Source organism: Manis javanica, chromosome 6 (genome assembly GCF_040802235.1).
Source record: "Manis javanica isolate MJ-LG chromosome 6, MJ_LKY, whole genome shotgun sequence".
In the NCBI taxonomy this organism is placed as follows: Eukaryota; Metazoa; Chordata; class Mammalia; order Pholidota; family Manidae; genus Manis; species Manis javanica.
The window spans coordinates 138988048-139013477 of record NC_133161.1 but is presented as its reverse complement, the minus strand read 5'-3'; the positions used below and the strand labels follow the sequence as shown (position 1 = coordinate 139013477).

At 37.9% G+C, this 25430-nt stretch overlaps 1 protein-coding gene across 16 annotated transcripts in view; it reads right to left on the bottom strand.

Annotated features, from left to right (window-relative positions):
* The window catches only part of CDON (cell adhesion associated, oncogene regulated), a 94693-nt gene that overhangs the window by 5416 nt on the left and 63847 nt on the right, over nucleotides 1–25430 (bottom strand). For 10 of the 16 annotated variants that reach the window (XM_073239526.1, XM_073239529.1, XM_073239524.1 and 7 more), the window contains 4 exons: nucleotides 22276–22398; nucleotides 19061–19282; nucleotides 16772–17040; nucleotides 14018–14097 (listed from right to left, as the gene is read on the bottom strand). In XM_073239526.1, coding sequence (XP_073095627.1) covers nucleotides 14018–14097; nucleotides 16772–17040; nucleotides 19061–19282; nucleotides 22276–22398 — 694 coding nt within the window. Of the gene's footprint in view, nucleotides 1–2988; nucleotides 3269–4599; nucleotides 4755–7244; nucleotides 12165–14017; nucleotides 14098–16771; nucleotides 17041–19060; nucleotides 19283–22275; nucleotides 22399–25430 lie in introns of those variants that run through there. The other 6 variants (XR_012132650.1, XR_012132648.1, XR_012132649.1 and 3 more) reach the window with 6 other exon arrangements.

Sequence of the window (25430 nt, the reverse complement as noted above, 5' to 3'; positions counted from 1 at the left end):
TCCTTTAAGATCAGGAAAAAAGGATGCCCACTCTCACCACTTTTATTCAACATAGTACTGAAGGTCCTAGCATGGCAATCAGCAAAACAAAGAGATAAAAGGCAGCCAATTTCTTAAGGAAGAGGTTAAACTCTATTTGCAAATGACATATATACATAGAAAACCCTAAAGACTCCACCAAAGAACTACTAGAACCAATAACTGAATTCAGCAAAGTTGAGGATACAAAATTAATACACATAAATCTGTGTCATTCCTATATACTGACAATGAACTAGTAGAAAGAGAAATCAGGAAGACAACTCCACATACAATTGCATCTAAAATAATAAAATACCTAGGAATAAACCTAACCAAGGAGGTAAAAGACCTATACTCTGAAAACTACAAGACACTCATAAGAGAAATTAAAGAAGACACTGAAAACATGGAAATGTATCCCATGCTCATGGATAGGAAGACTTAATATTGTCAAAATGGCCATCGTGCCCAAAGCAATTTACAAATTCAATGCAATCCCAATCAAAGTACCAATAGCATTCTTCAGTGAGCTAGAACGGTTCTAAAATTCATATGGAACCACAAAATACCCCGAATAGCCAAAGCAATTCTGAGAAGAACAAAGCTGGGGGGATTACGCTCCCTGACTTCAAACTCTACCACAAAGCAACAGTAATCAAAACAATTTTGTACTGGCAAAAGAACAGACCCATAGACCAGTGGAACAGAATAGAGACCCCAGATATAAACCCATGCATCTATGGTCAATTAATATATGATAAAAGAGCCATGAATACACAATGGGGAAAAAACAGTCTCTTTAATAACTGGTGGTGGCAAAACTGGACAGCTACATGTAAGAGAATGCAACTGGATCATTGTCTAACTCCATACACAAAAGTAACTCAAAATGGATCAAAGACCTGAATGTAAATCATGAAACCATAAAACTAAAACATAGACAAATATCTCTCGAATATAAACATGAGTAACTTTTTCCTGAACACATCTCCTCAGGCAAGGGAAACAAAATAAAAAATGAACAAATGGGACTACATCAAACTTAAAAGCTTCTGTACAACAAAGTACACCACCAACAGAACATCCTAGAGTATGGGAGAATATATTCATTAACAATTCATCTGATAAGGGGTTAACATCCAAAGTATATTAAAAAACTCATATGCCTCAACACCCAAAAAACAACCTGATCAAAAAATGAGCAGAGGACCTGAACAGACACTTCTCCAAAGAGATAAAAATGGCCAACAGGCACATGAAAAGATGTTCCACATCATTAATCATCAGGGGGATGCAAATTAAAACCACAATGAGATATCATCCCACACTAGTTAGAATGACCACTATCCAAAAGACAATAAATAAAAATGCTGGCAAGGTCGCAGAGAAATAGGAACCTTCCTACACTGTTGTTGGGACTGCAAATTGGTGCAACTGCACCAATTTGGTGGAAAGCAGTACGGAGGTTCATCAAAAAAATAAAAATAGAAATACCATATGACCCAGTAATTCCACTCCTAGGAATTTCCTAAAGAAAAGAAAATCCATGATTCAAAAAGATATATGCACCCCTGTTTATCACTGCATTGTTTGCAATAGCTAAGATATGGAAGCAACCTAAGTATCCATCAATAGATGAATGGGTAAAGAAGATGTGGCAAATATACACAACAAAATACTATTCAGCCATAAAAAGAAAAGCAATCCTGCCATTTGCAACAACATGGATGGATCTAGAGGGTATTACGCTCAGTGAAATAAACCAGGCAAAGACAAATACCATGATTTCACTGCTCTGTGGAATATAAAAACAAAGCAAAACAGAAGGAATAAAACAGCATTACACTTACCAACACAGAAGTGACTAGTAGTTACCAAGGAGGAGGGGTGTGGGAGGGGTGGGAGGGGGACTGAACCACTGTGACACACATTTGATAAAATTTTTAAAAAGACAGGCAACCCACTTAAGAATGGAACTGTATATTATGACCTATATCCCACATGCTTCCTTTGTCTTAGTACACTGTGAGAAGTTGACTCCCATTTCATAATTAACTGGCTAACAGAAGGTAAAGGCCATTAGCCACTGGAGGGAATGAGGGAGAAAAAGAGGAAGAAGAGGGCAGAAAGCTAAGAAACTCACAGCCACATGAGAGAAATGACCTTATGAAAGGTTTGAAATAGTATGTTCCCTCTCAACCTTGGAAGAACTACTATAATGATTAGACATTCAAAATCCAGGTTTTGTTTATTTCTCCATTTTTTTCTTTGCAGAATGAGTTGCTAGAATTAGCATGAACATTCACTTCAATTCTGCCCTTTTATTTCCTTCTTCCACCTAAAATATGTGTGTTAATTTTTTTCTTTTCTTCAGATGGGATCATTTCTTTTGATCTTCTAGTTCATTGCTCTTTCTTCTGTTGTCTCTAATATGCTATTAAGTCCATCCAGTAAACTTTCCATTCCAGTCCTTATACTTTTCAGCTTTGGAATTTCCATTTGATTTCTTCTATGTTTCCTTTCTCTGCTGAAATTCTCCATATGCAAATTCATTGTGTGTAATATACAACTTTAAGTCCTTGAACATATTTAAACAGCTGCTTTAAAGTTACTGCTAATTGTCACCTGCGTCATCCCAGGGTCTGTTTTTATTGACTTTTTCCCCTTTGAGTGTGTTGAATTTTTCTATTTCTTCACATGTATAGTAATTTTTTAAACTGGATTTTTCCCTCCAATTTTTGGTTGTTCTGCTGGTCTCTTCTGTTTGGGTCCTTGACCCAAGATTGGAGAATGCCCTCAGGCAAAAACCCATAAACAAATGTCACCCATTGTCTTTCAAGGTTAGATTTATTCAGCTCCTGACTTCTTCTGGTTACTCTCCAATACTTTCAAATTCTGAAATTTCAAATTTCATCATTATTACCTGTGGACATTCAAGCTATTCCACCATTAAAAGAAGCGGGAATCTCAGAAATATATTTTTTATTTCTAAAATTGGAGTAAGAAAAGTCTGGATAAGGCAGGTTAGGTAGGAAACACATAGGACTGACCAATAGTACACTGAAACTGGGCAATGTTAAGAAATAAAGGTAAGAATTCTTTGGATTTCCATCCTTGTAACATGGGATGGTGTGTTTCCGGGATGTATGAAAAATCAGAGAAGGAAGTCCATGCAACAGTTACTGGCATCTCTGTTGGTTCAAGTTATTGGAAATGCCAAATGCCAAGCATGAAGAAAGAGCTGGGCCTGAAAGAGAGGAAGATATTTGTCAGTAAACCAAATTATTAATTTAGGTGAGTCCAACTTTAATTACAAATAGAGAAGTAGACTCACTATACAATTAGTGGAATTCAGACACCAGTAATATGGAAGGAAAGCAAAGTATGTCAGTTATTCATTTGTACAGAGTAGTTTGAGTACAGTATTACCTAATGTGACTGTAATTTTAACTTTTAATAATAGAGCAAAAAATATATACCTGATTCAAATAAAACCTAAGTATTTCCATGAATGTCTTAAGCCAATAAAAAGTGAAGGAAGCACTGGTGTACAAGGAAGGTTGCTGGAGTCAGAATCAGAGCCCTGGGCTAGATGGATTCTGACTTCAGGAGAGGATGGCATTCCTTAATTTGTTCTGGTATACATTTTATTCAACTTTAAAAATTTTTCTATTTTCTGGGATGCTGCAAAGGTAAGCATTAATCTGAGAGCCATTTAAAAATATCAATGTTGTCAGTCTCTTTCCATCTTGTATTTTGTCATTGGTCTCTTCCATAGCCTCCATATCCAGGGAACCTGAAAATATCTCTGAATGTATTCAATTCATGGGAATCAAGGGACTCTATAAATAGGGTACTCATCCAAAATGTGGGACAAGGTCAGAGAGGGGAAAAAAAAGCTTTTCTGAACTCAAACTATTACTAATGAAAATTTAATGGACACTATCCATCTATATAAGTAACATTACTTAGAAGAGCCCTTTATTCTATAAGCATTTGCTGAATACTTCCTAAATGCACACACGGTGGAAGACACTGAAAATATAAAAGTAAATATAGCAGAGCTTCAGCTCCCAGTCCAGCAGAGGAGATGGACAAGTAAATGAATGGCTGTAATACAATGCAGGAAGTGTCATATAAGACGACACAGGAAGACACTGGAGCACCCAACTGTGACATGGCTCAGAGATGTGTGGCTGATGAGAATCAGGCACTTTCCACATTACCAGATAGAGACCACAGGATTTTTTCTCCATACTATTTCAGACTCAACCGTCCCATAATCGAGGAAATTACATTAGACAGCAATTATGGAATCTGAGAGTAAGAAGGACTCTCCTATCAACAATCCAGAAATCTCTCTAGTTCGGGGACTCTATATGGCTACCATGATTTGTTGGAAATAATTCTTAAACTCCTGGCTTCAGGCCATGACTGATTAGTTTGTATCAGAATAATTATCCCGCCAAGAATAACTAAAGAGGATGGAGAAATTGTATTTTTAAATCTGTTGAAGTCATCAGAGAGCTACTAAAGCACCTGAGTGGCTGGGATTCCAGAGCCACGGTAAATGTGTACCTGAGCTCCATCCAGTACTTCTCCGCCTGGGGCATCTGCCCCATTCAGTGCAGGATGGCACACTGGGACACCGAGCAGGAAGTGGCAGCTCAGAAGCTGAGCAGAACTTTTGGCAGTTTCACAGGGATGGGAAGACAGAAATTAGAGTTCAGACCCTGCCAAAGAGAAAAGCTTTTAATTTATAGGGGTTTTAATATAAAATAATAATAATGGTGAAGCAGGAATACACAAGGCCTTTACAAAGACTGAAATTCAGCATTAATTCAATTTAATCCCTGATTGGGTTTAAAGTGATCAGTCCCTTGCCTAACTGCCTGCCAAAAACAAAAGTAAATATTTTCTGCAGGAAGAAAACGCCTTCCAAAGCCTCTATGAGTTTTTACATGAAACATCCAGAACTCAGCTCAAAATTACCTGATGTATCAGGAGACAGAAACAGAGAAAATTAAGTGACGTAGACATTGAGTTAGGAGACAGAGTTTAAAAGAACTGGACAAAGATGTTCAGGAAAATAAGATGGAGATTTTGAACAGAGACCTTGACTCTAATAATATTTATTAATTTGAATTTCTAAAAAGTAGAATAACTAAAATTAAGAACTCAATGTGTGGGGTTGAAAGCAAGGTGGGCACAGATGAGCAGAGGCTCACTAACGTGAAGCATGTCATTGGACAGTGTTCAGGCTGACGCACCAGGACAAAAGATGAAAATATAAAAAGGTGCTTAAGAGACGTGAGACATAGTGAAAAACTAAAAAAAATATGTACAGTTGGAGTATCTCTGAATGGAACAGAAGACATATTCAGAAACATAAAAGCTAAGAATTTTCTAAAAATGATAAAAGCTCAAGTCACAGATTCAAGATGTTCTAAGAACCCCGAGCAGAATAAATACAAAGAAAATTACACTTTTGAATGTGAATACTTAAACTGTTAGAAGCAAAATACAAAATGAGAATCATAAAAGTAGCCAGAAGAAAAAGACACGATTACCTTGAGAAGGAGCACCAGTAGCTGTACAGATGGTACTTCAAATGACAGAAGTAATGAGGCAAATGGAGTATTTTAAAGTACAAAAAGAAAGTAACCACCAACCAGGAATTCAATAAATGGGAAAAAGTGTCTTTCAAAAAGGGAGATGAAGATATCTTCAGACCAAAAAACTGGGAGTATTTGTCACCCTCAGAACTGTACTAGAAGAAATACTAAAGAGGTTTTCCAAGTTGAAGGAAAATGAGTACCAGCAGAGAGAAGAAAGGAAATGCAGAAATGAGAAGCAATGAAAAAAGGTAATGTCAAACAGATGGCCAACAGGCACACAAAAAGATGCTCCACACCACTAGTCATCAGGGAAGTGCAAATCAAAATCACACTGAGATATCACCTCACACAACTCAGAATGGCCACCATCCAAAAGACAAGAAATAACAAGTGTTGGCGAGGATGTGGGGAAAAGGGAACCCTCCTGCGCTGGTGGTAGGAGTGTAAACTGATGCAACCACTATGGAAAGCAGTATGGAGGTTCCTCAAAAAGCTCAAAATAGAAATACCATTTGACCCAGGAATTCCACTTCTAGGAATTCACCCAAAGAAAACAAAATCCCTGATATAAGAAGATATATGCACCCCTGTGTTTGTTGCCACATTATTTACAATAGCCAAGATATGGGAGCAACTGAAGTGTCCATCAATAGATGAATGGATAGAGAAGATGTGGTACATATACACAGTGGAATATTATCCAGCTATAAAAAAAGAAAGAAATCCTGCCATTTGGGACAACATGGATGGACCTAGAAGGTATTATGCTAAGTGAAATCAGCCAGGCAGAGAAAGGCAAATACCATATGATTTCACTTATTTGTGGAATCTAAAAGCAAAATAAAACAAAATGAACAAAACAGCAGTAGACTCACAGACACTGAGAAGTGACTAGTGGTTACCATGGGGGAGGGTTGGGATAGGGGGGTTAGGGGATAAAGAGGCCCAAAAATTCTCAATCATAATATAAGTAGGTCAGGGGATGGAAGTGCAGCATGCACAATATAGCCAATGATCTTTCTAAGCTGACAGATAGTAACTGTACTAGTGGGGGTGAGGATTTAATATGGTTAACTGTTGAATCGCTGTCATCTACTTCAAATCAATATAAGATTGTATATCAACTATATTTAAATTAAAAAAAGGTAATCTCAGGGACTCTGAGTACATATTGACTTCAAAAAACTAATGTCTCAGAGGATTTTAACTATTTGTAGTTAAAAATTAATCTTAAAAATTAAAATATATGACAAAAATAACACAAAACACTGGAAAAAGAAATGGAGTTAAAATGTTCTAAAGTATTTTATTGGCTAGGAAGTGGTGAAAGTGCTGATTAATGTATGCCAGCCTCTAATTAAAGTCATTATGTCCAACACCAAGCACCCAATAAATGGCATATAGTAGGACCTCAAAAATGTTAAAGAAATAAGTGATAAACATCAGAACATCAGGCTTTTTTTTTAAATCCCTTTTCTGAAGCAAGTAAATTTATTATCAGGGAAGCAACAAGTAAACTAATTAGTCAAAATACCTTATAACAGCCCATATCTAATACTTAGAAAATACACGTATATTAAAGTGAGAAGGAACTGACACACTCACCCCTTAAGATTTGTGTATCATAATAGCAGTTATCTCTGTCCTTGTTCAATATTGGCTCAGTTGTTTGGTTTTTCTTATGTCTGGTGGTTTCAAATTGTCCAACTTAAAAACTTCAATGTCTTGGAGGACAGGCAATGACTGTCCTCAGTGACAAAGATCTTAAAGCAGTGTGACACACAGCACAGTCAGGCACTAAACAAAATCCCCAATGGTAATGTCCTAAAACAAACTAAGTGAGCTTCTGGCTTGATGTTCCAGTTCTCTGCGAGAATCTTGGAGGAAGGCAAAGGTACCAGACACCTACAAGACAAAAAAAGCATCAGGCCAGAAAGAAAAGTTTTCATTTAAGAAAAGTAAAGTTAACTGTAGGGAAAAAGAAAATACTTGCCAGAATTTGAAAAAACCAGGGCAGCTCCTTAAAAACAAAATATTATAGATTAGTGATTTGTTTACATAGCTCTTACGTGAATGAAATGTCTTAATGTTGACATAAAATAATGGAGACTTACCAGATAAGATGTCTTAAATTCTTCTGTTCTTTCCTTTTAGTTTCTTTTTTTCTGCTCGTTTCTTTCATTGACAGCAAAGGCTGAGATTTTCAAATGGAGTCTAAAGGCAGTCTAACAGTTTGAGTGTAAAGCACCTTGTGAGGGTAACCGTGAAGGTGAATTACATGAATGGAGCAGGGCTGCAGGAGCGGTCACAATAAAGGTCACAACTGCAATGGATGATGAGTGTGCAGGTACCATCACCTGGTTTTATGTGCTAGGGGTAAACAAGCAGATTACATACACACATCTTCAAACATATATTTAGCAAGAGAGAAATATAATTTCCCATCACCTATTCTTTGGTATCTATTTTTCAGGTAAGTGAAGTAAGAGATCAAGAAGTATTTATTTTCATTCTGAATCATGACTTTCAGTTAACAGAGTAGTGCTGACCGTAAGCTCATACTTTGTTAAAGTGGTTACAACCCAAATTTCAACACATGGTTCAAAATTTTCGAGTAAACCAAATCCTAACTCATAATTTTTGGTAATTAACCACATAGATAATCAAATGTAAATAAAGCCTTACTTTCAGTTTGATTCCAGATGTCTATATGTATTGACATAAAAATGGCTTTAACTTAGGAGTTACATGCTAAGATACAAGCACAGAAGACATAGTCTATAAAAAAGGAATAGAGTACCTGTTCTGAATATAATTAGAAAACAATTTTATAGAGAACAATTGTACTGATAATGTTTTAAAATTCCATAGGTCATCAGATAATCTCAAAAGTGGTATCTGTATACATGCAAACTTCAGAGACCTAAATCTACAGGTAGTGAAAAAAACAAAACATGTATCTTTGTCTGCAAATACATGACATTCATTAAGATGCTCTTACAATGCGTATTTTACAGTTTATAAAATACAGAGTTTGCGACTTCACTCTCTTTGCCTTCTCAAATAATCTTTTAGTTGCAGTTGTTATTGGCTGAAGGTGGAATGTGAGTTTTCACTGTACTGTATTGTCTTTAGCTCAAAGAAACTACTTTTAAGTTTAAGAACATTGGGTAAATGGAACTCTGTACATCTTACCACATAAAAAAGCCTGTGCTGTTTGGCTAGAATTCACATGGCCTGGGATCTGTTCGTCTATTAACATATCTTTTAGTAAAAAGAAGAGGCCTGCCTAACAAACTTGTAAGACAGAAAAATGACTATTACAGTGTCATAAAAATAATAAAATATTCTTTAACCAACAATCTGAACAGCACTGACTAGGAAATGAGAGATAAGAGTAGTAGGATTGTGCTTGGAAGAATATGTTGCTTTAGTATTTGACTAAACATATTCAGGACATCGCAGTGAAACTATATGAAACTCTAAATATTTTCTAGAGAAGTATTCCATTTCTGGTTACATGGCTGGATATTTGTTAAGCACAAGTATGTATTGCTCTGATTAGACAGTTATGTAAGTTTTACATTAAGTGTCCTCTTTTGATTATCCCTGGAGGGCAAGGACAACCTATCTATCCACATATCACTCGGATGTGTGATACTTATTTTCATGAATATGTTCTTGAGACTTCTGAAACAGTCATGTTTTGGTGTTTTTGTTTTTCTTTTTTATATTCAGCTTGCCTCTGCTGTCCCTCTTGCCACCGTCTATCATTTGCTGACCTGGCCCTTACTTTTGAGGAGATCATCGGTTACTATGCAACGGGACCCTGAGACATCCCTCCAGGGCTGTGGTTGTCCTCGGACCCTAAGACATCCCTCCAGGGCTGTGGTTGTCCTCTGTTGTCATTGTACACTCATTGCACGCTACACTGGCTCCCCAGCCTTAGTTGGGGTTTCCTTATGGGAATTGGTGACTGTCACATAATACGCAACAATAAACACTGGGTGACAATAAATGACTGAGAACATTACTGAACGTGGCAAGCTCTCACACACACACTCCCACAAAGGAAAGACCAAAAGCACTACCCTTAACTACCTGATTTCTGACAACAGGCCCTCAGTCTCCAGATTAGAAGCAGGAGACACAGAATGTCCCCGAAAGGAAGGTACTGCTTAATCTAAAAAATTATTAGACACAGTGCTTTGAATTCTTTCTTAGGGAATTAGGCAGATTACCATAGATGGAAGAGAGACCAAATCTTAGGTCACTACCCCTAATAGTTCCATTTATCCTCTTGACTATTAGCCATGTATATAGCTTGTACTTTTTGTTCCAGATGGATTATACACATTTCTTTCAAGCTTATTTTTACTTGGCTACTTCCTGCCCATTTCCAATCTCTCTAGGACCCTTAAAATTAATCTCTTTTTCCTTCCTGATGAGACCTCTCCATTTGCTCATCTGTGAACTCCATCAGCGTCCTCTCTACGCTTCAGCAAAGTATCAGGACTGATGGTGAAAGGGCCAGATTTAATGTCGAACCCTTCCCATTAAACTAGCCAAGCAACTGACAAACCCCATTTGATTACAAATCCAGAACTGCACCACTGCCTTTGGAATTGAGAGAAGAGGAGGAGAAGGGTAAAAAACTTCTTATTTATTTGATTCAAATCTGCTTAACTCTTGAAATGGCAAATTGTACAAGGATTTCCTAGCAAAGTCTTCAGTGTAGGGGACTGGCTCCTTGCAAAGCTGTATTAAATCTGCTTCTTTTCAGCTGTTTATAGTGACCTCTTCTATGTTACTCTTAAAACCTGAAGAGGGTTCAAAGGAACTGAACATAGTGAGGCAGGCAGTTATTTACAATGTGCCACAAAGGCCCTAAAATCAAATAATACTCCCTAGATTGCTACAGAGCACATTCCCCTCTTACCTGTGCTCACATTTTCACATCAGTACTCCAGTTTAGGCAATAAAGGCAAAGTTTTCTGTCTAGGTAGTTATTACTAAAATAGAGGGATGATGAAAGGGGTCTAGGGTCAGCCCACAGCGGTCTAAAAAGGAGGACTCCCAGAGGTACGCTGAGGGGTACACGGTATCTCTTCATCTCCTGCAGGGTTTCCAAGCTGAGCAAATTGTATCCTGTTATCTCCACACCAGCCTTGACACCTCTCTCTCTCTGCCTACCTCCTCAAATGATTAGCTATGTCTTCTTTTTTAAAAATTGCACCAAGCCCATCTGCGTCTCTCCATCTGCTGCACCTGCCCTAGAGCACTGTTCATCACATGGACCACTGCACAAGCCATCCAACTGTCCCTGACCCTCTTCCGCCCCGTCCAATTCATTCTCCAAACTCTACTCAGAATGCTCTGTCACAATTTTGTCCTACTTAAAATCTTTTGCTGATTCACCATAGCTCTGTACAATCTGATTTCCCTCTTCTTTTACCTCTGACCCCTTTACTTACTAGGTTCCTGCTACATGAGCCTTCTTTAAGTCCTTTGAGGTCTCTGACATTCTGCTGTGGAGATTTTGCATAAATGGCACCTTACCTTTGCCTGGAAAGTTGTAAATCTGTCCCCTTCTCTTTTACCTAATTTTACAAATTCTTCAGAGCTCCAGAGCAAAATGTCACTTGCTTAGGGAGGTCCTTCTTTCTAATACACTCTTACTTTTCTCTTAAAGCATCCAGTTTTAATTATATATTCATTTTTATGATTTGTGTCATTTAAAAAGAGTTACGTCTCTTGATGCGTGATCAAAACCGAAAGTTTCTGTGATATGACTGCCCTTGCAGTGTTCACCATGGAAGAACTTATTCACTATGTAAGACCTTGTTCACCACGTAAGAACTTGTTCGTTATGCTTCAGAAGATTGGAGACTGTTGAGATATAGGCTTGGGGTGGATTAATGACTGTGCGTTGAGTGCCCTATATAGAATTTTATTGTTGTTAACAACCATTTGATCAATAAATATGAGAGATGCCCTCTCAAAAAAAAAAGAGTTATGTCTCCCCATATATAGACTATAAGTTCAGTGAAGACAGGGATGCGCCTGCTTTGCTCACGGCTATACCCCAGGGACTATCTTGATGCCTGGCCCAATGCAGATCTTCCACAAGTATTTATTGAATGAATAAATGAACCCTCTTTTTCCTTTCATTCTCATTTTTTCACATCTATTTCCTCATCTCTTTGAAGACATTTTAAAAGTGCAAATTGACTAAAATTGTGCATATTTTGGGAGTAAATTATATATCATCTACCTCTGGGCATTCAAAGCTTATTACAAATTTGGCTAATTTGGGGGATCATGAGAGGAGATACTTGTTTTCAATTTCAAAGTTAAAAGAATTAGCTTTAAATTTAATGATTCCAATTTCCCAGAGTTGAAGGTAGGTACTTACTGGTATTCACCCGGCCGATAACTAGTTTCAGAAATCACATAATGGCTCCTGGGAGCAAGGTGAGACGTTTGACTAACCTGGGCAGCAACACAGGCCAGCAAAGACTTGCCCTAAACAGGAAGACTCTCATGTAGGAAGAAGATTTGAACCAGGGAGAAAGAGAAGCTGGCTTCTTAGGCTGAAGAGAATTCACTGATGTTTCCAGATTAAAGCAAAACTCCCAAACATGAAATGCAAGGAGTAATTAGCTTGAAAAAAACCATGTAAAATAAAACCCCCAAGTCCTATACACACACACACACACACACACTCATTCACTCTTACATACAAATGGCTCTGAATGTAGATTGGTAGAGGTCATTTAAATTCTTTTAAGGAATTGGGATATATTTTTGGTACTAGGAAGATACCTTATCGTAAAAACAGGATTAGCACCAAATTACCAAAATCTATAATCAGAGTATGTTGGGGGCAGTTTACATTACCTAGGAAAATTTCCACTTTTCAGATAAGAAAATAGTCTCAGAGAAATTACATAACTTTCCGAAGATCACAGATGAAGGAGGAGCAAAGCCTACGTCTACTTATTCTTAGACCAGAGGTTCTCATGGTATCTCATGTCTCGGTTGAATAGGGATCTGCTGATGGCCACAAGCACCACAAAGGAAAGCACACTATGTATTTAGGTGGCACTCTCTGCATTAATTAGATCCACCTGATTACATACCAGACGTATGAACCATCTTCACCAGTTCTTTAGCATGTTCCTAGCAAATTCCGGAAAGGCCTATGACAAGCTCAGGACAGAAATGTGATTTCAAAGCTGTGAACATCTTAAAATTTAGCTAGGGTCAGGTAGAGTTTAAAAAGGTAACAAGCAACTCTTAGTACACAAAATAGGCAGGTGGTGATTGCTAATACAGAAACCCTAAGACGGGTTAAGTAAATGATAAAGAAAAATCTTCAGGGAGCTCATTGCTGTGGCTCTGCAACTCTCAAAACACAGGCCGAAAACAACGTGCTTGGGATTCCATGGTTGATGGGCTCCTTCTTCAAGTTATGCTTCCGGTAACTCCCAGACACAACCCCTCACATTATAATTCATTTAAAAAATAGAAGTCAAATCCCATTTCAGTAATGAAGTAACCAAATTGTAGTCCATACTCCCATTATTGGATACATTAACCATAATACAACTTTTAAACTGTAGTTTTAGAGTGGGGAAGGACTTTTGAGACCATGTAATCCAATACCATCATTACATGAAAGAAAGAACTAAGATTTCTGACAGACACCACTTTAATACAAAAAAAAAAAGTGATAATCCTTTGGAATTAATATATAGAGAGGTAGCATGAAAGTTTTCTGAATATTCTGTGAAAATCTAAATGCAAATGTTACTTCTACATATTTCTATCTTGTTTGAAATATTATGAGTATATATTACTCCTAACATTTCTTAGAACCCAGAAAATTCGAAGACAGCAGATTCTGCTACTGATTTACCTTGAGGTTTTAAGACTCAAAAAAAAAACTGAATCATACGGTAAAAAAATTTTGGTTATATCACTATGAAAAAAACATTATTGCATACACAGGATTTTTTCCCTAACATTCAAACATGCTCTCATTCATAACACTGACTAGAAAATATCCCCTAAATAGCAGGTGAGAAAAGAAAAAGTCTGTGTACAGAGCATGACTTTAACTTAAGATTTCAAAACCATCAAGTCTTTTAACATTTCAGTGAGAGACAAAATCTTTAATATTGTCCTTATATCTAAAGAAATCAAAGCACAGAGAGATAAAAACAGTAAAGCAGCGGTAAAAAATTAGTTACAGCCTTAAACCTAAGTCTCCATTTTTCGGGAAGATTTCAAGAACTTCTGCTGCTGACAGGAAAAGAACAAAAGGAGTCAGATGCCTCATTCACAGCAACTTGTGCAAACACGTATCAACGTACCTATTGTTGTTCCGACAGTTTCGACAGTTGACGCACTCCAACGGGTCAGTCTGAGGCACAGCCGTGTACATTCCGCCACCCTTGTCAGGAAGATGGTGCGGGGGAAAAAGAAAAGGAGAAGGAGGGCTGAAGGGGCCATAAATCAGTCACCAAGGAATCCCAAATGCAAAAGGCATGTCTATAATGAATGGACACATGGTATATTTTAACCAGCTCCCTGAAGAGAGTTATGCTCATCATTAGGTATCTATATTCACAAATGAATTCTGCACTATTTACACTGGACTCCCAAAACTTAACTGCCATGTGTTTTTTTCCATGTATTTTTGTGCTGGAAAGAGGCAAAGAAATGACAGGAGTGTAGTCATTTCCCTTCAGTGTTTCAAACCTAAAGGCCCCAAAGCCACTATACATTATAATCTCTTACTCATTTTTACTTTTCAAGCAGTCATGGGAGGGTTTTATGTGATTCCAGTTGGAGAAACAGGGTGGAAATCTGTCTGAATGATGTCACAAGGCAAACCCATCTTCATTTTCCTGTAATTATTTCAGTTAGGTCTGCTCACTTGACCATGCTAAAGTTTTAAACCATGTTATATTTTTTCAGATGGAGTAGATTCTCAGCCAGCAATGACTTGGAAGCGAGCATTAATAGTCTGATGTTGCTTTTGGCGGAAACTGCCCAGCAATTAAGAAAAATGCCCAGATTAACACATAGCTCATTGCAAAATGTTCACTAGACATGTGCAATGGCAAGTTCTTCAAAATAGAAGTTACGAATTGAACAGGCCTTATGGTAAGAGTAAAAAATTCTGTTTCAGATGAAAAGCAGCAGCTTTTTCTGTGGGTTTTTTTTTGTTTTTTTTTTTTAAAGAAAAACTGAATTTGATAAGGGTGAGGAAGTTGTCACACTGCACCCAAACCCAGAGCAGGCCTTCAAGGTTAGGAAAAGTTCAGGCAATTGTTTTCCCCAGAATACTTTCCATTTCCATTCATCTCATAACAACGGCCAGAATCTAAGCAAACCAAAAGTACTGAAACGTTCTCAACATTACTGATCCAACTAGCAACACGAATTTTTAAGAAAACATTGAGAGAAAGAATATTCCTAAGCTATGTTCAGTCTATGTGGGTAAAGTCCAAAGCTGCAGAAAATGAAATTAACAACCTACAGGGTAATGTACTCATTTGAATCATCAAACATATTAAAGTTAGTGCATTGATTTTTATGATTTTTTTACACTTCCTTATTCCTCCCACCCAGAACAGTAAGAAAACTAATGAGTTAAAATCACATTTGATAACCTCTAAAACTGTACACCTAATGGAGCAACTATTATTTACATAGCAATTCATTGTTCAGTAAACCAAAGGACTGTGTTCAAATACTAAAAGCAAACATCAGGCTTATTTTTCATTCTTATGGAAACATCATGTGCTATTCAAACTTTAATGCTCTCTCCTTTCGTTTCTTGGACAATGTTAGTAGTTCGGACTAGGAATGGTGACAAAAAAAGTTTAGAAAGTCTGACTATAAGCCATGTCTTTCCACACAAAATAATGAAATCATTATTTTCTTTTGGTAATGAGATGCACTGAAGTAAATTAAAAACTTTTTTCTACAACACACTCAAGCTTGGTCACATGAAAGCCATTAGACTTCTAATTTTAAGATACAAATAAATATGATAGGTTTGTTCTTCAAATGTCATATTGGAATAAATACAACATTTGAAGATAGACCCTAAACTTGTTCAAATTTTAGCACATTGTGGGTTATGGCAAATTTATCTGTAATCAGAACAAGGACCAAAACTAAAACGAGTGCTTAATTTGATCAACTAAACAAATCATCTTTTTGATTGAAAAGCAATATGGTTGCATATCCAAACAATGTAATAAATCAAACTTCCTAGTACAGAGAACCTCTTTAAACCAGTATGCTATCTAAAATATGCTAGTCAGTTTCAAATATTTAACTATATGAGCTAGTTATTCCTGAAATAAAATAGTTTTAAAGTTTTATAGTATTACTCTTTGTAGCTAAGAAACACAAATATTACAAAATGCAAAAATCTATAGGCAACAACATATATTGAACAAAAGAAACAAAAGAATTTCCCACCAGGTCAGAAATCATAATCTGGTGGCCTGTAGGCATGTTCGGCATGGCCCATGCAATGCTTACAAAAATTGGAATTAGTTGCCAACATGAAAAAAATCTGGTGATTTTACCTACATTTACAGGTGTTTTGAAACATCTCAGGCCCCCAGTTCTGCATGCCCCAAACAGGAGCTGAATCACAGTTGCTTCTTTAAGACAGGATACGAGCTCTCCAGCTTGCTATGGCCTCCACTGCTTATGTCTCATTCTCAACTTGTTCACTCAATTTCACAATCTCCTGACTCCTCTCGGCATATGAGTTTCCAGACTTTGTTCTAAATGAACCAAATCCAAAGCATTTGGTTTGGTCTACCCTCAGTGGGATGATTTCCAGTGTGTTTGTTACTGGTATTTCACTTTCAGTGCTAAATAAAGTTAAAGCATTCACCATATTGATAAATATAACTATTACCTGGTAACAGAAAGCTTACAAAACTACTCTGGGTCAAGGATTTGCCAGTGATACATATTTCCACCCCAGTGAACCTCTGAGGTTTCCACACTGAAAAGAGCAAAGCATGCCAACTCTGTTCTTGTATCCTGGCACCCTGGGGCACGGGGAGGCTTTTATTTATAATTAGATCTCTTACATTCACTAGATGACAAGGATGTTCAAAATTCATATGTGTCCTGGTTAGTGAACTTGTGTGCCCAGAGTAAAGCCCTCCATTCAAGCTCCCGTTCACCATGCCGTTGACTCCGTGAGGGACCTTGTGGTGGGCGTGGGAGCAGCCGTTGCTGAGAGCGCCGCTGCCTGTGAAGCCTCCATCGACCCGGTTTGTACCAGGCAGAGCGGTGTACTCCATCATCTGCCCGTTAACATCCGATCCTTGGTAGAGATATCCCGGTGGGTCATATTCTGTTAAGAGAGAACGAAAAAGGGAAAGGAAAAAAAAAAAGAAAAGAAAAGAAAAGTAAGATACTGAAAAGGACAATCTTTTTGCTTAGGAAGCTTTATTAATGAAACCCCATTTTATTAATGCAATACCCTAAAACATTCTCAAAGTATTCACTCAAAGCCTACTTGCAAGATAGGCTTTCACCAAGTGACTGCTGTTATTTCCTTCACACTGTGGAGCTGCCAGGAATTTTGAGGTAATTGTGACTCTGTTAATGGAAAGAGAAATTAACCAGCAATTCCTCAAAAGAGAATTAATAAACTGTGTAAGTTGAAATATCAAGGTACTGTCAATGCTGTGAAAGAGGGTTTAAACTCTCCTGTCCTTCAAAGTGCTGAAAGAAATTGTATCAACAACAAAAAGCTAACTTTAGTTAGGATTACTTCAAATAGCAAAAAAACAATACTTCTAAGTAAAAGAATGGAGTTGTGTGTATTCAGTGACCGTTCATGTAGTTCCTTGGCTATTATAGACAATTTGGAAGTTGGGATAAAGACAAAAAGGCTAATTCAGCTAAAAAGCATTCGTGACAAAGGCAGAAGGCTAATGATTCCATTTCTTTATATTAAAAGCATTTAAGCAGCTGCCTCAAAATTCTGAATTTCAGAGGCCCAGCTACCAGATATATTAAAAAGTGAACTATCCCTTAGGAAGTGCAGTATCTACAGTGGGCGAGATTTGCTCTTCTAGTTTTGACAGATTCCTCAAAGGAGCATAAAGGGCGCACCCGGACTGGAGTATGTATCCCTCGTCCTGTTACTGAACTTCTTGCACATGCTTTCCTGTCAGTACACCTGCTTATCTTCTCCACTAAACTATAAATGGAAAGGCCATGTGGACTGCATTTACCGTTACATCTCCATTTTCCATCCCAGTGCCAGGAACATAACAAGACAATCAGTGAGTATCTTTTGAATAAATGACTTAATGAAGTTGCATCTTTAAACATTTCATCTAGTCACATAGGAAGATGACTTGAACCAGATTAGGCTTGCTCAGACAAACAGATCCCTATTTTCCTTTAATGATTCAGCACACACTCACATGATTAAAGTCATTGACATTAAAACCACTTAAAAAAAACCCAAACAAATGATCTCCAACCCTGCCAACCTGGCACCCACCACCTCTCTCCCTGCCTTTCTCCTGCAAGGCGCCAAGTCAAGAAAAATAAATCACTTTTTTCCCGCTGAGCTTCTATCTAAAAAGGAACCATATGTGGGAACTGCTGGTGTCTTCCTCTGCTTTTCTTTCATTTCTTTACTCTGGAGCCAAAAAGGAGACCAAAAAACTTTCTCCCACTGAAGTTAAAGTCTTGGCTCAATCTGGTTCCCCTATTTTATAATAGTTGGGAGAATGGGAAAGGTTAGAAAGGTGCAGGGAAAAAAAACAGGAACAGAAGACAGGCCAGGGCCTCCAGGTTATCTATTTTGATGCAACACCATTATGACAGTTCAGCACTCCTGTTGCAGGTACATCCCCTGAGGGCAGGGGATGCCACCCTGAGCAGTGTTGGTACGTTAGGTACTGAACCAGGACTGTGTTGCCTTAATTTGTGTCATTCAGTGACGGTAACTTAGAAAAGCCTTCACTAGCCTCCTTTCCATCCCGCCTTTTCCATTGCCTGTTGACAGGCTGTGTACTGGCACGAAGGTGTTCCTGCAGCAGTTCCAAACCTCACGCTTCAAGTATCCATCCTCTTTGGTGGTCCGACAAAGCCAGAGTGTCCCAGCCCTAAGTCGGCTATTTACTTACAGACACGCTTACATTTGGCTTTGTTGTTTATTTTTACTGGGCCACTTAACTTGATGCTCCACTTACTTTGGCTGACAGCTAGGGCAGTGTTCACGTCACCTCCTCTTCCGAATGAAGAGTATCTAATGTGTTTTATACCATGACACTAACACATAGAAGTGCTGGAAATCAGTATTTTTTACCCATCATCAGAAAAAGAGAAGGCAGGATTTATGAGTGGCTCACTCTGTATGGTATTCTGCTGGCGGTTCTTCCACAGGCACATCACAATGAAGGCCAAGAGGATGAGGACCATCACACCGAGCACGCAGCCGACGATCAGGTACAGCATGTCACTGCTTCGGGCAGGGCTGCTAGCAGGCCCTACATTTCCTCCGCCCCCTGAAGAATTTGGAGGGGTGCTGAAGTCCTTCACAGGGTACTCAGAAGCTCCTGGAACACGTTTCACTAGTTGAAATATGAAGGAAAACATGATGTCAGAGTGAATACAGACTCTAGGAAATGGTTTACTCTCTGAAGGAGGTCTGGTTAGGAACGCAAGCCAGTCTGTTTACACGTGTTTCTGAGATGATCTGACCACCAGTGAGGCACAAGGAGGGCTCGAAAGTTTAAAAAAATGCAATGTGCCAAAGCTTTAGTCCACAATTCTAGAGAAAGCATAAGATCAGGGAATCATAGGCACTAGGTCCAACCCAAACTGCTACACGATTAGCTGCTTATTGTACTTGTAGAAGACTCCCAGAGAGTTGAAATAGAAGAATTTCAACTCATGGGTGGGACAAAAAACTCCTTTCTATTTGATAATACTTTGAGTTGAATAGCACTCAGAATTACGTATTTTATGCCTCTACCATGTGATTAATATTGTAAGGTATTGGTAGACTATTAGAACAATTATATCCAATTCCAAACACCTTAAGCTCAACAGGAAGCATTCCAAAACCAAAAACCTTTGGAGTCCATGTAATGCAGTATTTTTACTTAATTCACCAGGATTCTGGATGATAGCAATAACCAAAGCTAATAACAGATGGAACTCAAACCCCATTTTCTCTGTCCCAAATAACATGCTTTTAATGCTTTAGATGGCACAGAAAAGCAGTAAAGCACACTGGTCACCAGCCCAGTGTCTGGAACCAAATGGCCTAGATGTATATCCCACACCACCACTTACTCTTAGCTGCATGACTTTAACCACCATGCAGCAGTTTCTGCATGCGGAAATGGAGATAATAGCAGCTCTACCATAAGGTTGTAATGAAGAGTAAATGAGGTAGTACATGTAAAGCACTTAGAATAGAGACTGGCACATGGCAGTGTTCCATCCATTTTGTTACTATTACTTATTATTCCAGATTTCCTGATTTGGCTCCAAACAACCTATAGGAGCAGAGTGGTCTTCAAAAAAAAAAAAAAAAACCTACTTCAACAAACATTACATTGGGGTGTATTTTTTAGCTAATTTATACAGAAGAGTACAGTGGTGGGAATCTGTAAAGAAGAGGCTGCCTTTCAAAGAAGAGAGCTTTCCATCACTGAAAGCTGGATGAGTACTTGGCAGCGACTTTACAGGAAAATTTCTATCCAGGCGGTATGTTGGATCAGACAATTCTAAGTCCCTGCCAATTGTAAAGAAAACAAACAAGTTTCTGAGGCAAAATGGATGTGAGAGATCATACATTAAAGATCACAATTATTCATAGGGAAGTCCTTCAGGTTCACTCACTCTTTATTTTCTCTTAATTTATTCATAGTTCTACCAAGCTTTATGATCTGGTTGCCAGCCTCTTGCTAAAGCTAAAAACTAGTGGAGGAGGGTGAGTGAGACAGACCTGTTAACATCAATAAGACAAGACAGCTAAGAGCCCAAAATAAGAAAGATGAGATGAAAAACAGAGAGAGAGAGACCATGGCAGTCTATGATCTTTAAGGGGAGGGGAGCACGGCTGGCTTTCAACACTTCTGTTATTCCTGGAAAAGTTACTGAATTACTGAAGATAAGACAATCATTGTTTACAACAAGAATGTTGAGTCATTTCTTTGAAAGGTGAAATTGTCTATCATATGTTCCATTTTAAGCAGGCTGGGAACTGTGCAATACACTTTAGAATGTCATTCAGTAGGAGCAGTTAATGTTTTAAAGGAGTTTTTTCATTTTTCACTAATCCAGAAGTTTCTCGGTAGAACCTTTTATTCCCCAGCAAAGTTAATTAACACGACAGATACTATCGTAAACACAGCTAAATGATAATAGTATTTCAAAAACTCCAGAATAACATCATTATTGCACTGGTGTCTGTGGTTTACATTTTGCCTGGCTAGATTCTTAAACGTCTTGGGGACAGAAATGATCATTTTCATTTTTTATTTAATTTTGCTCTGATACCACAGTGCCCTGGAGGCAAGTCAGAAATGCCCATTAACACATCGCAGGGGCCAGCACAAAAGCCACTCAAATGTATGTTAACCAAATGAAATTCAAGGTAAGTTCCTATGTGCATTTTGCAGCAGAAAGACACATGATTTTAGAATGAAAAGATGGAACTAAGCCTTGGCTTTATAATTCAATCATTCTACACCTCAGTTTCCTCATTTTTAAATCAGGGTAAGATGCCTAGCCCATCTAGCAACCTTCTCCTCCCAGGCTGGCAGAGCCCCAACTGTGCTTCAGTGCCCACTAGAGCCCCACACAACCTGGGGTAGATCCTGGCCAATCAGTCCATTCCGGGGAAAGGTTTGGGGGGCATGTGGCTGAGTTCTGGCCACTGAGTCCCACTGGGGGTAAGGGGAAGTTCTATCAGAGGACTTTGGGCAATTTTCCCTTATTCTTAAAAATAGGCATAAGGAAGAAACGGTCTTTTTCTGTCAGACTGAGACTGGAACCAGTTCTTTTGCTTTGTAAATATCCACATCAGCTGTTTCTTACTCACGTGTGGTAGCTTCTGTTTTTAGAGATGGTACTATTTTACAGTTAATCTATGCATTTCAACTTAGCATTGGTGAGTGCTAATTCTGAATATAACTACTATACTTGGTTAAGGAAGTAGATAGTGTTATGCATATCTGGCATTCAAGAAACCATTCAACCATATATAGCACCTTTCCATAAAATTCTGACACATTTTGTTAGTATTCTAATCCTTCCAGCAATCTCAGAGATTAGTCAGCAAATATTTCTATTCTCTCCAACTTCATGGAGAAAAAGGGAAGCAACTTAGTTGCATGCATACAGATAACTAACCTTTATGTAAGCTCTTTTTTAGACAAAGTGATCTAGCCAACATAGTACACTTTCTGTTGGGACAATCTAAATATATGCACCTAGAAAATGGCCTAAAGCAGAAATTTCCTTAGGTAAATATGTCAGTAGTCAGAAAGAATAATGCAGAGAATTCTAGCACTGTCCAGGGAAAAAGCACAAAATATCATTGCTCTCCTACCTTTAGTTTCACAGATCATCACATTACTAAACTCGCTTTCTCCTCCTTCATTGAAGCATTGCATTTTAATATCATAAGAAGTTTCTGGCTGCAGATGGCCAATCATGTGCCACTGCTTTGATCCTAGAAAGAAAAATCAAAAGATAAGCTTTACACAGCATACGGTCTAAAAGACAAGGTCAATATAGTTATATAATAATTGCAAAAAGAAGTTGGAACAGCATTCTCACCACATAGTTTATACAATAAAAATGTACTTCATGTATTTTAGTAATGCACCACAGATAAATGGCCTTTCTATCACTTGGCATGAAAAAAATGGAAACAGAATAGATAAATGGGAATAAAGCTCTATCTGTGTGTTGGGAATAATATTTTGTTTCATTGCAGATCATTAGTGCTGAGTCATAAAATACATGTTTATTTTATGCATAGGTTAAAAAAGACCCTCAAGTCTTTCACTTCCCTATTTCAGCCCAGCAGGTGGAACCACTTGGTCCATCCACCAGAAACCAAAACCACAGATGAGATCAGCAAACGGTGCCTTACCCAAACGAAGTGACCAATTACAAGACAGGCCTCAGCAAAAGTCTCAATGCCACTGTAGTGGATGCAGCATGAATTGAAATATAAATGAATGCCTGAATGAATGGTTGACAATAATCAAAATGCAAAAAATGGCAAACTCTTGGCTACTGCTCCCACTATTTCTTTTCTTTTGAATCAGGGTCTCCAAACCACACAAGTATCTCTGAACAAATGATTCTGTTATCCCTGGCACATGGCCAGCATTTCATTAAGAAACATTCCTAATCGGAACACTCCAGTATAAATCACTCTGCATTTGTGCTTCTATGGACCTGTGACAAACTTTAATAAACTGGGACACTTCTGCAAGATTTCATTAACTCTTTAAGCACCTTTAATCCCTCTTAGAAAATACCTCTTCAAACTGTTTTCACTGTTTCTTAGAAACTCAGTGATACCACCAACTGATTCAAGAATTAATGAAAGGAGGAGAAAAAAACCAAACCAAACAACACGACAGGTCAAACCTACTTGGCTGACAGGACCAGCAGCACCGGGTTCCTTTCTAATTCAACAAAGACACAAATATTTCAGTCTGGAAACACAACCCCTTTTCCAGGCCACCGATACAAAGTCCCTCATTCATAAAGACTCGTATTTTGGAAGGAAGAAAATCTGCTTGTTTTAGGATCAAGGGACTCTGAAGGTAAGGAATTGTATGCCCCACTTATAAATGTAAAAAGCACCCTAAAAGAAACTTGACTCAAAATCTGGTTGAGACGGCAATAGACCTATTTCTAAATTCCAAACACTTTCTAAAAGACTTCTATTCCCCACCCCCCATCCCAAGGCCTTTCCAGGCATGGCCCCTATACTCACCTAATTATAAATAGTCTCTTGAGTAATTACTACATTAGATTTGAAGTTTTCCTTTCACAGCACTAGTAAAAATGGAACCAAACTAAGCTTCTGATATGTTTACTAAGAGAAAATAGTAGTTCAAATAGTATGTATCTTGTTAGATTAATATCCCATTGTTATGGTGATTAACCCGATGGCTATGATTACAGGTAGTGTCAGCAGAGAGTTTTTACTGATCACTGAAGAGTAAGACAAGTAAGGGCATTATTAGGCTTCAAATCAACCAACCAGCATATCCTTTCCTTAATAGGTAAATTTTTTCTTAAAGGATACTTTAGTATAGGGGAGAAATCAAAGCACAGACTTAAAGACCAGGATGACTGATATTTTTATTTATTTGGAACTCAACTAAATAAAAATACTCATCACAAAAGTACAGGTATGCTGGAAATGTACAGTTTAAATGTGGCACTTAATTCAGAAGACAGGATAATTTTACATAATTGTTCTTCTCTTACTGTTCTTTTTTTAACAGAGTAATTAAGTTTCAGATGTTTTTCAAAAGCTGAATCAATTTTGAATCAATACACAAAAGAAACCTAACACTTCCAAGAAAACTTTATATACAAAGGATAAACACTTGTTCCTAGGTTTGGGAGAATGGGCCAATAGTTTCCAACCACCACAGAAAGAATTTCAAATGCATAAACTTGAAAATAAGGAATAAACACAGCACAGTGAACCTAACTGCTCCGTCTATTACGTTTCTAAACAAGTTCTCTGTGAACAATAAGGCAGAACTCACGTTTGCAGATACTACTACTGAATACAAAGGCCCCTTTACGGTAATTCCCCATGTCTGCACTTAATATTCACATCACACAAACCTGCAAAACTTCAAAGATTTAACCAGAAAATATAGTTTTAAGAACTGTTCACCAGTGGATATTTCTAGAGAGTGAACTAGGAAGGGTAGGAGGGAGGAGGGGAGAGAGATGTTTGTTTTATTTATATTTGCCTCATTTAGAACTATTTTGTAACAAATGCTTACCCACTGTCAAAAAAGATTTTAAAAATAAAAACCTGAGAGGCCCACTCTCCTAATCCAGCTAAGCTGAAACAGAGACTTAGCTAGGAAGAAAATGTAGAAGGGTCACTAACAATTCTTTCAATTAATTTTTTACACAGCCTTCTTAGTAAGTAAAACATGCATATGGAAAACATTCCACAAGGGTACAGCCCGCTGAGTAGCCACAAACTGAACTTACCCACGGCACCAACAGCTAGGCAAGAAAGAGAACATTCCTGGTACCCCGAAAGTTCCCCTCAGGCCTCTTCCCGTTTCTTCCCGGTCAAGACAGCTACTACCTTGACATCACAGAATAGTTTCCCTCTAACAGTTATCTTTCCCCATTTCCCCAATTCTTTATGTTTAAGGCCGACTTTAGGGACTAATTTCTTTCCTACTTCTCAAGGTTAAGAAAGGAGAAACAATCATTCTCTCTTTCGAAAAATATTTACTGAGCTCCTACTGTGCGCCACATACTAAAACTCAGATGAGACATATTTCATTACGTTATGAAAATAATTCCACTGGATAAACATGAAAAGGAAAGGAATGCTACAATGTTTAAAGAAAAGTGATACAACATTTAAAATAATATAACAAAAATTATATGCTGTATGGTCCATTAGGACGAGTATTTCAAAGAATCAGAATCTTGGAGTGAGTGGAAACAGACCTTGGAAGAAGACTTCCTCCCAAA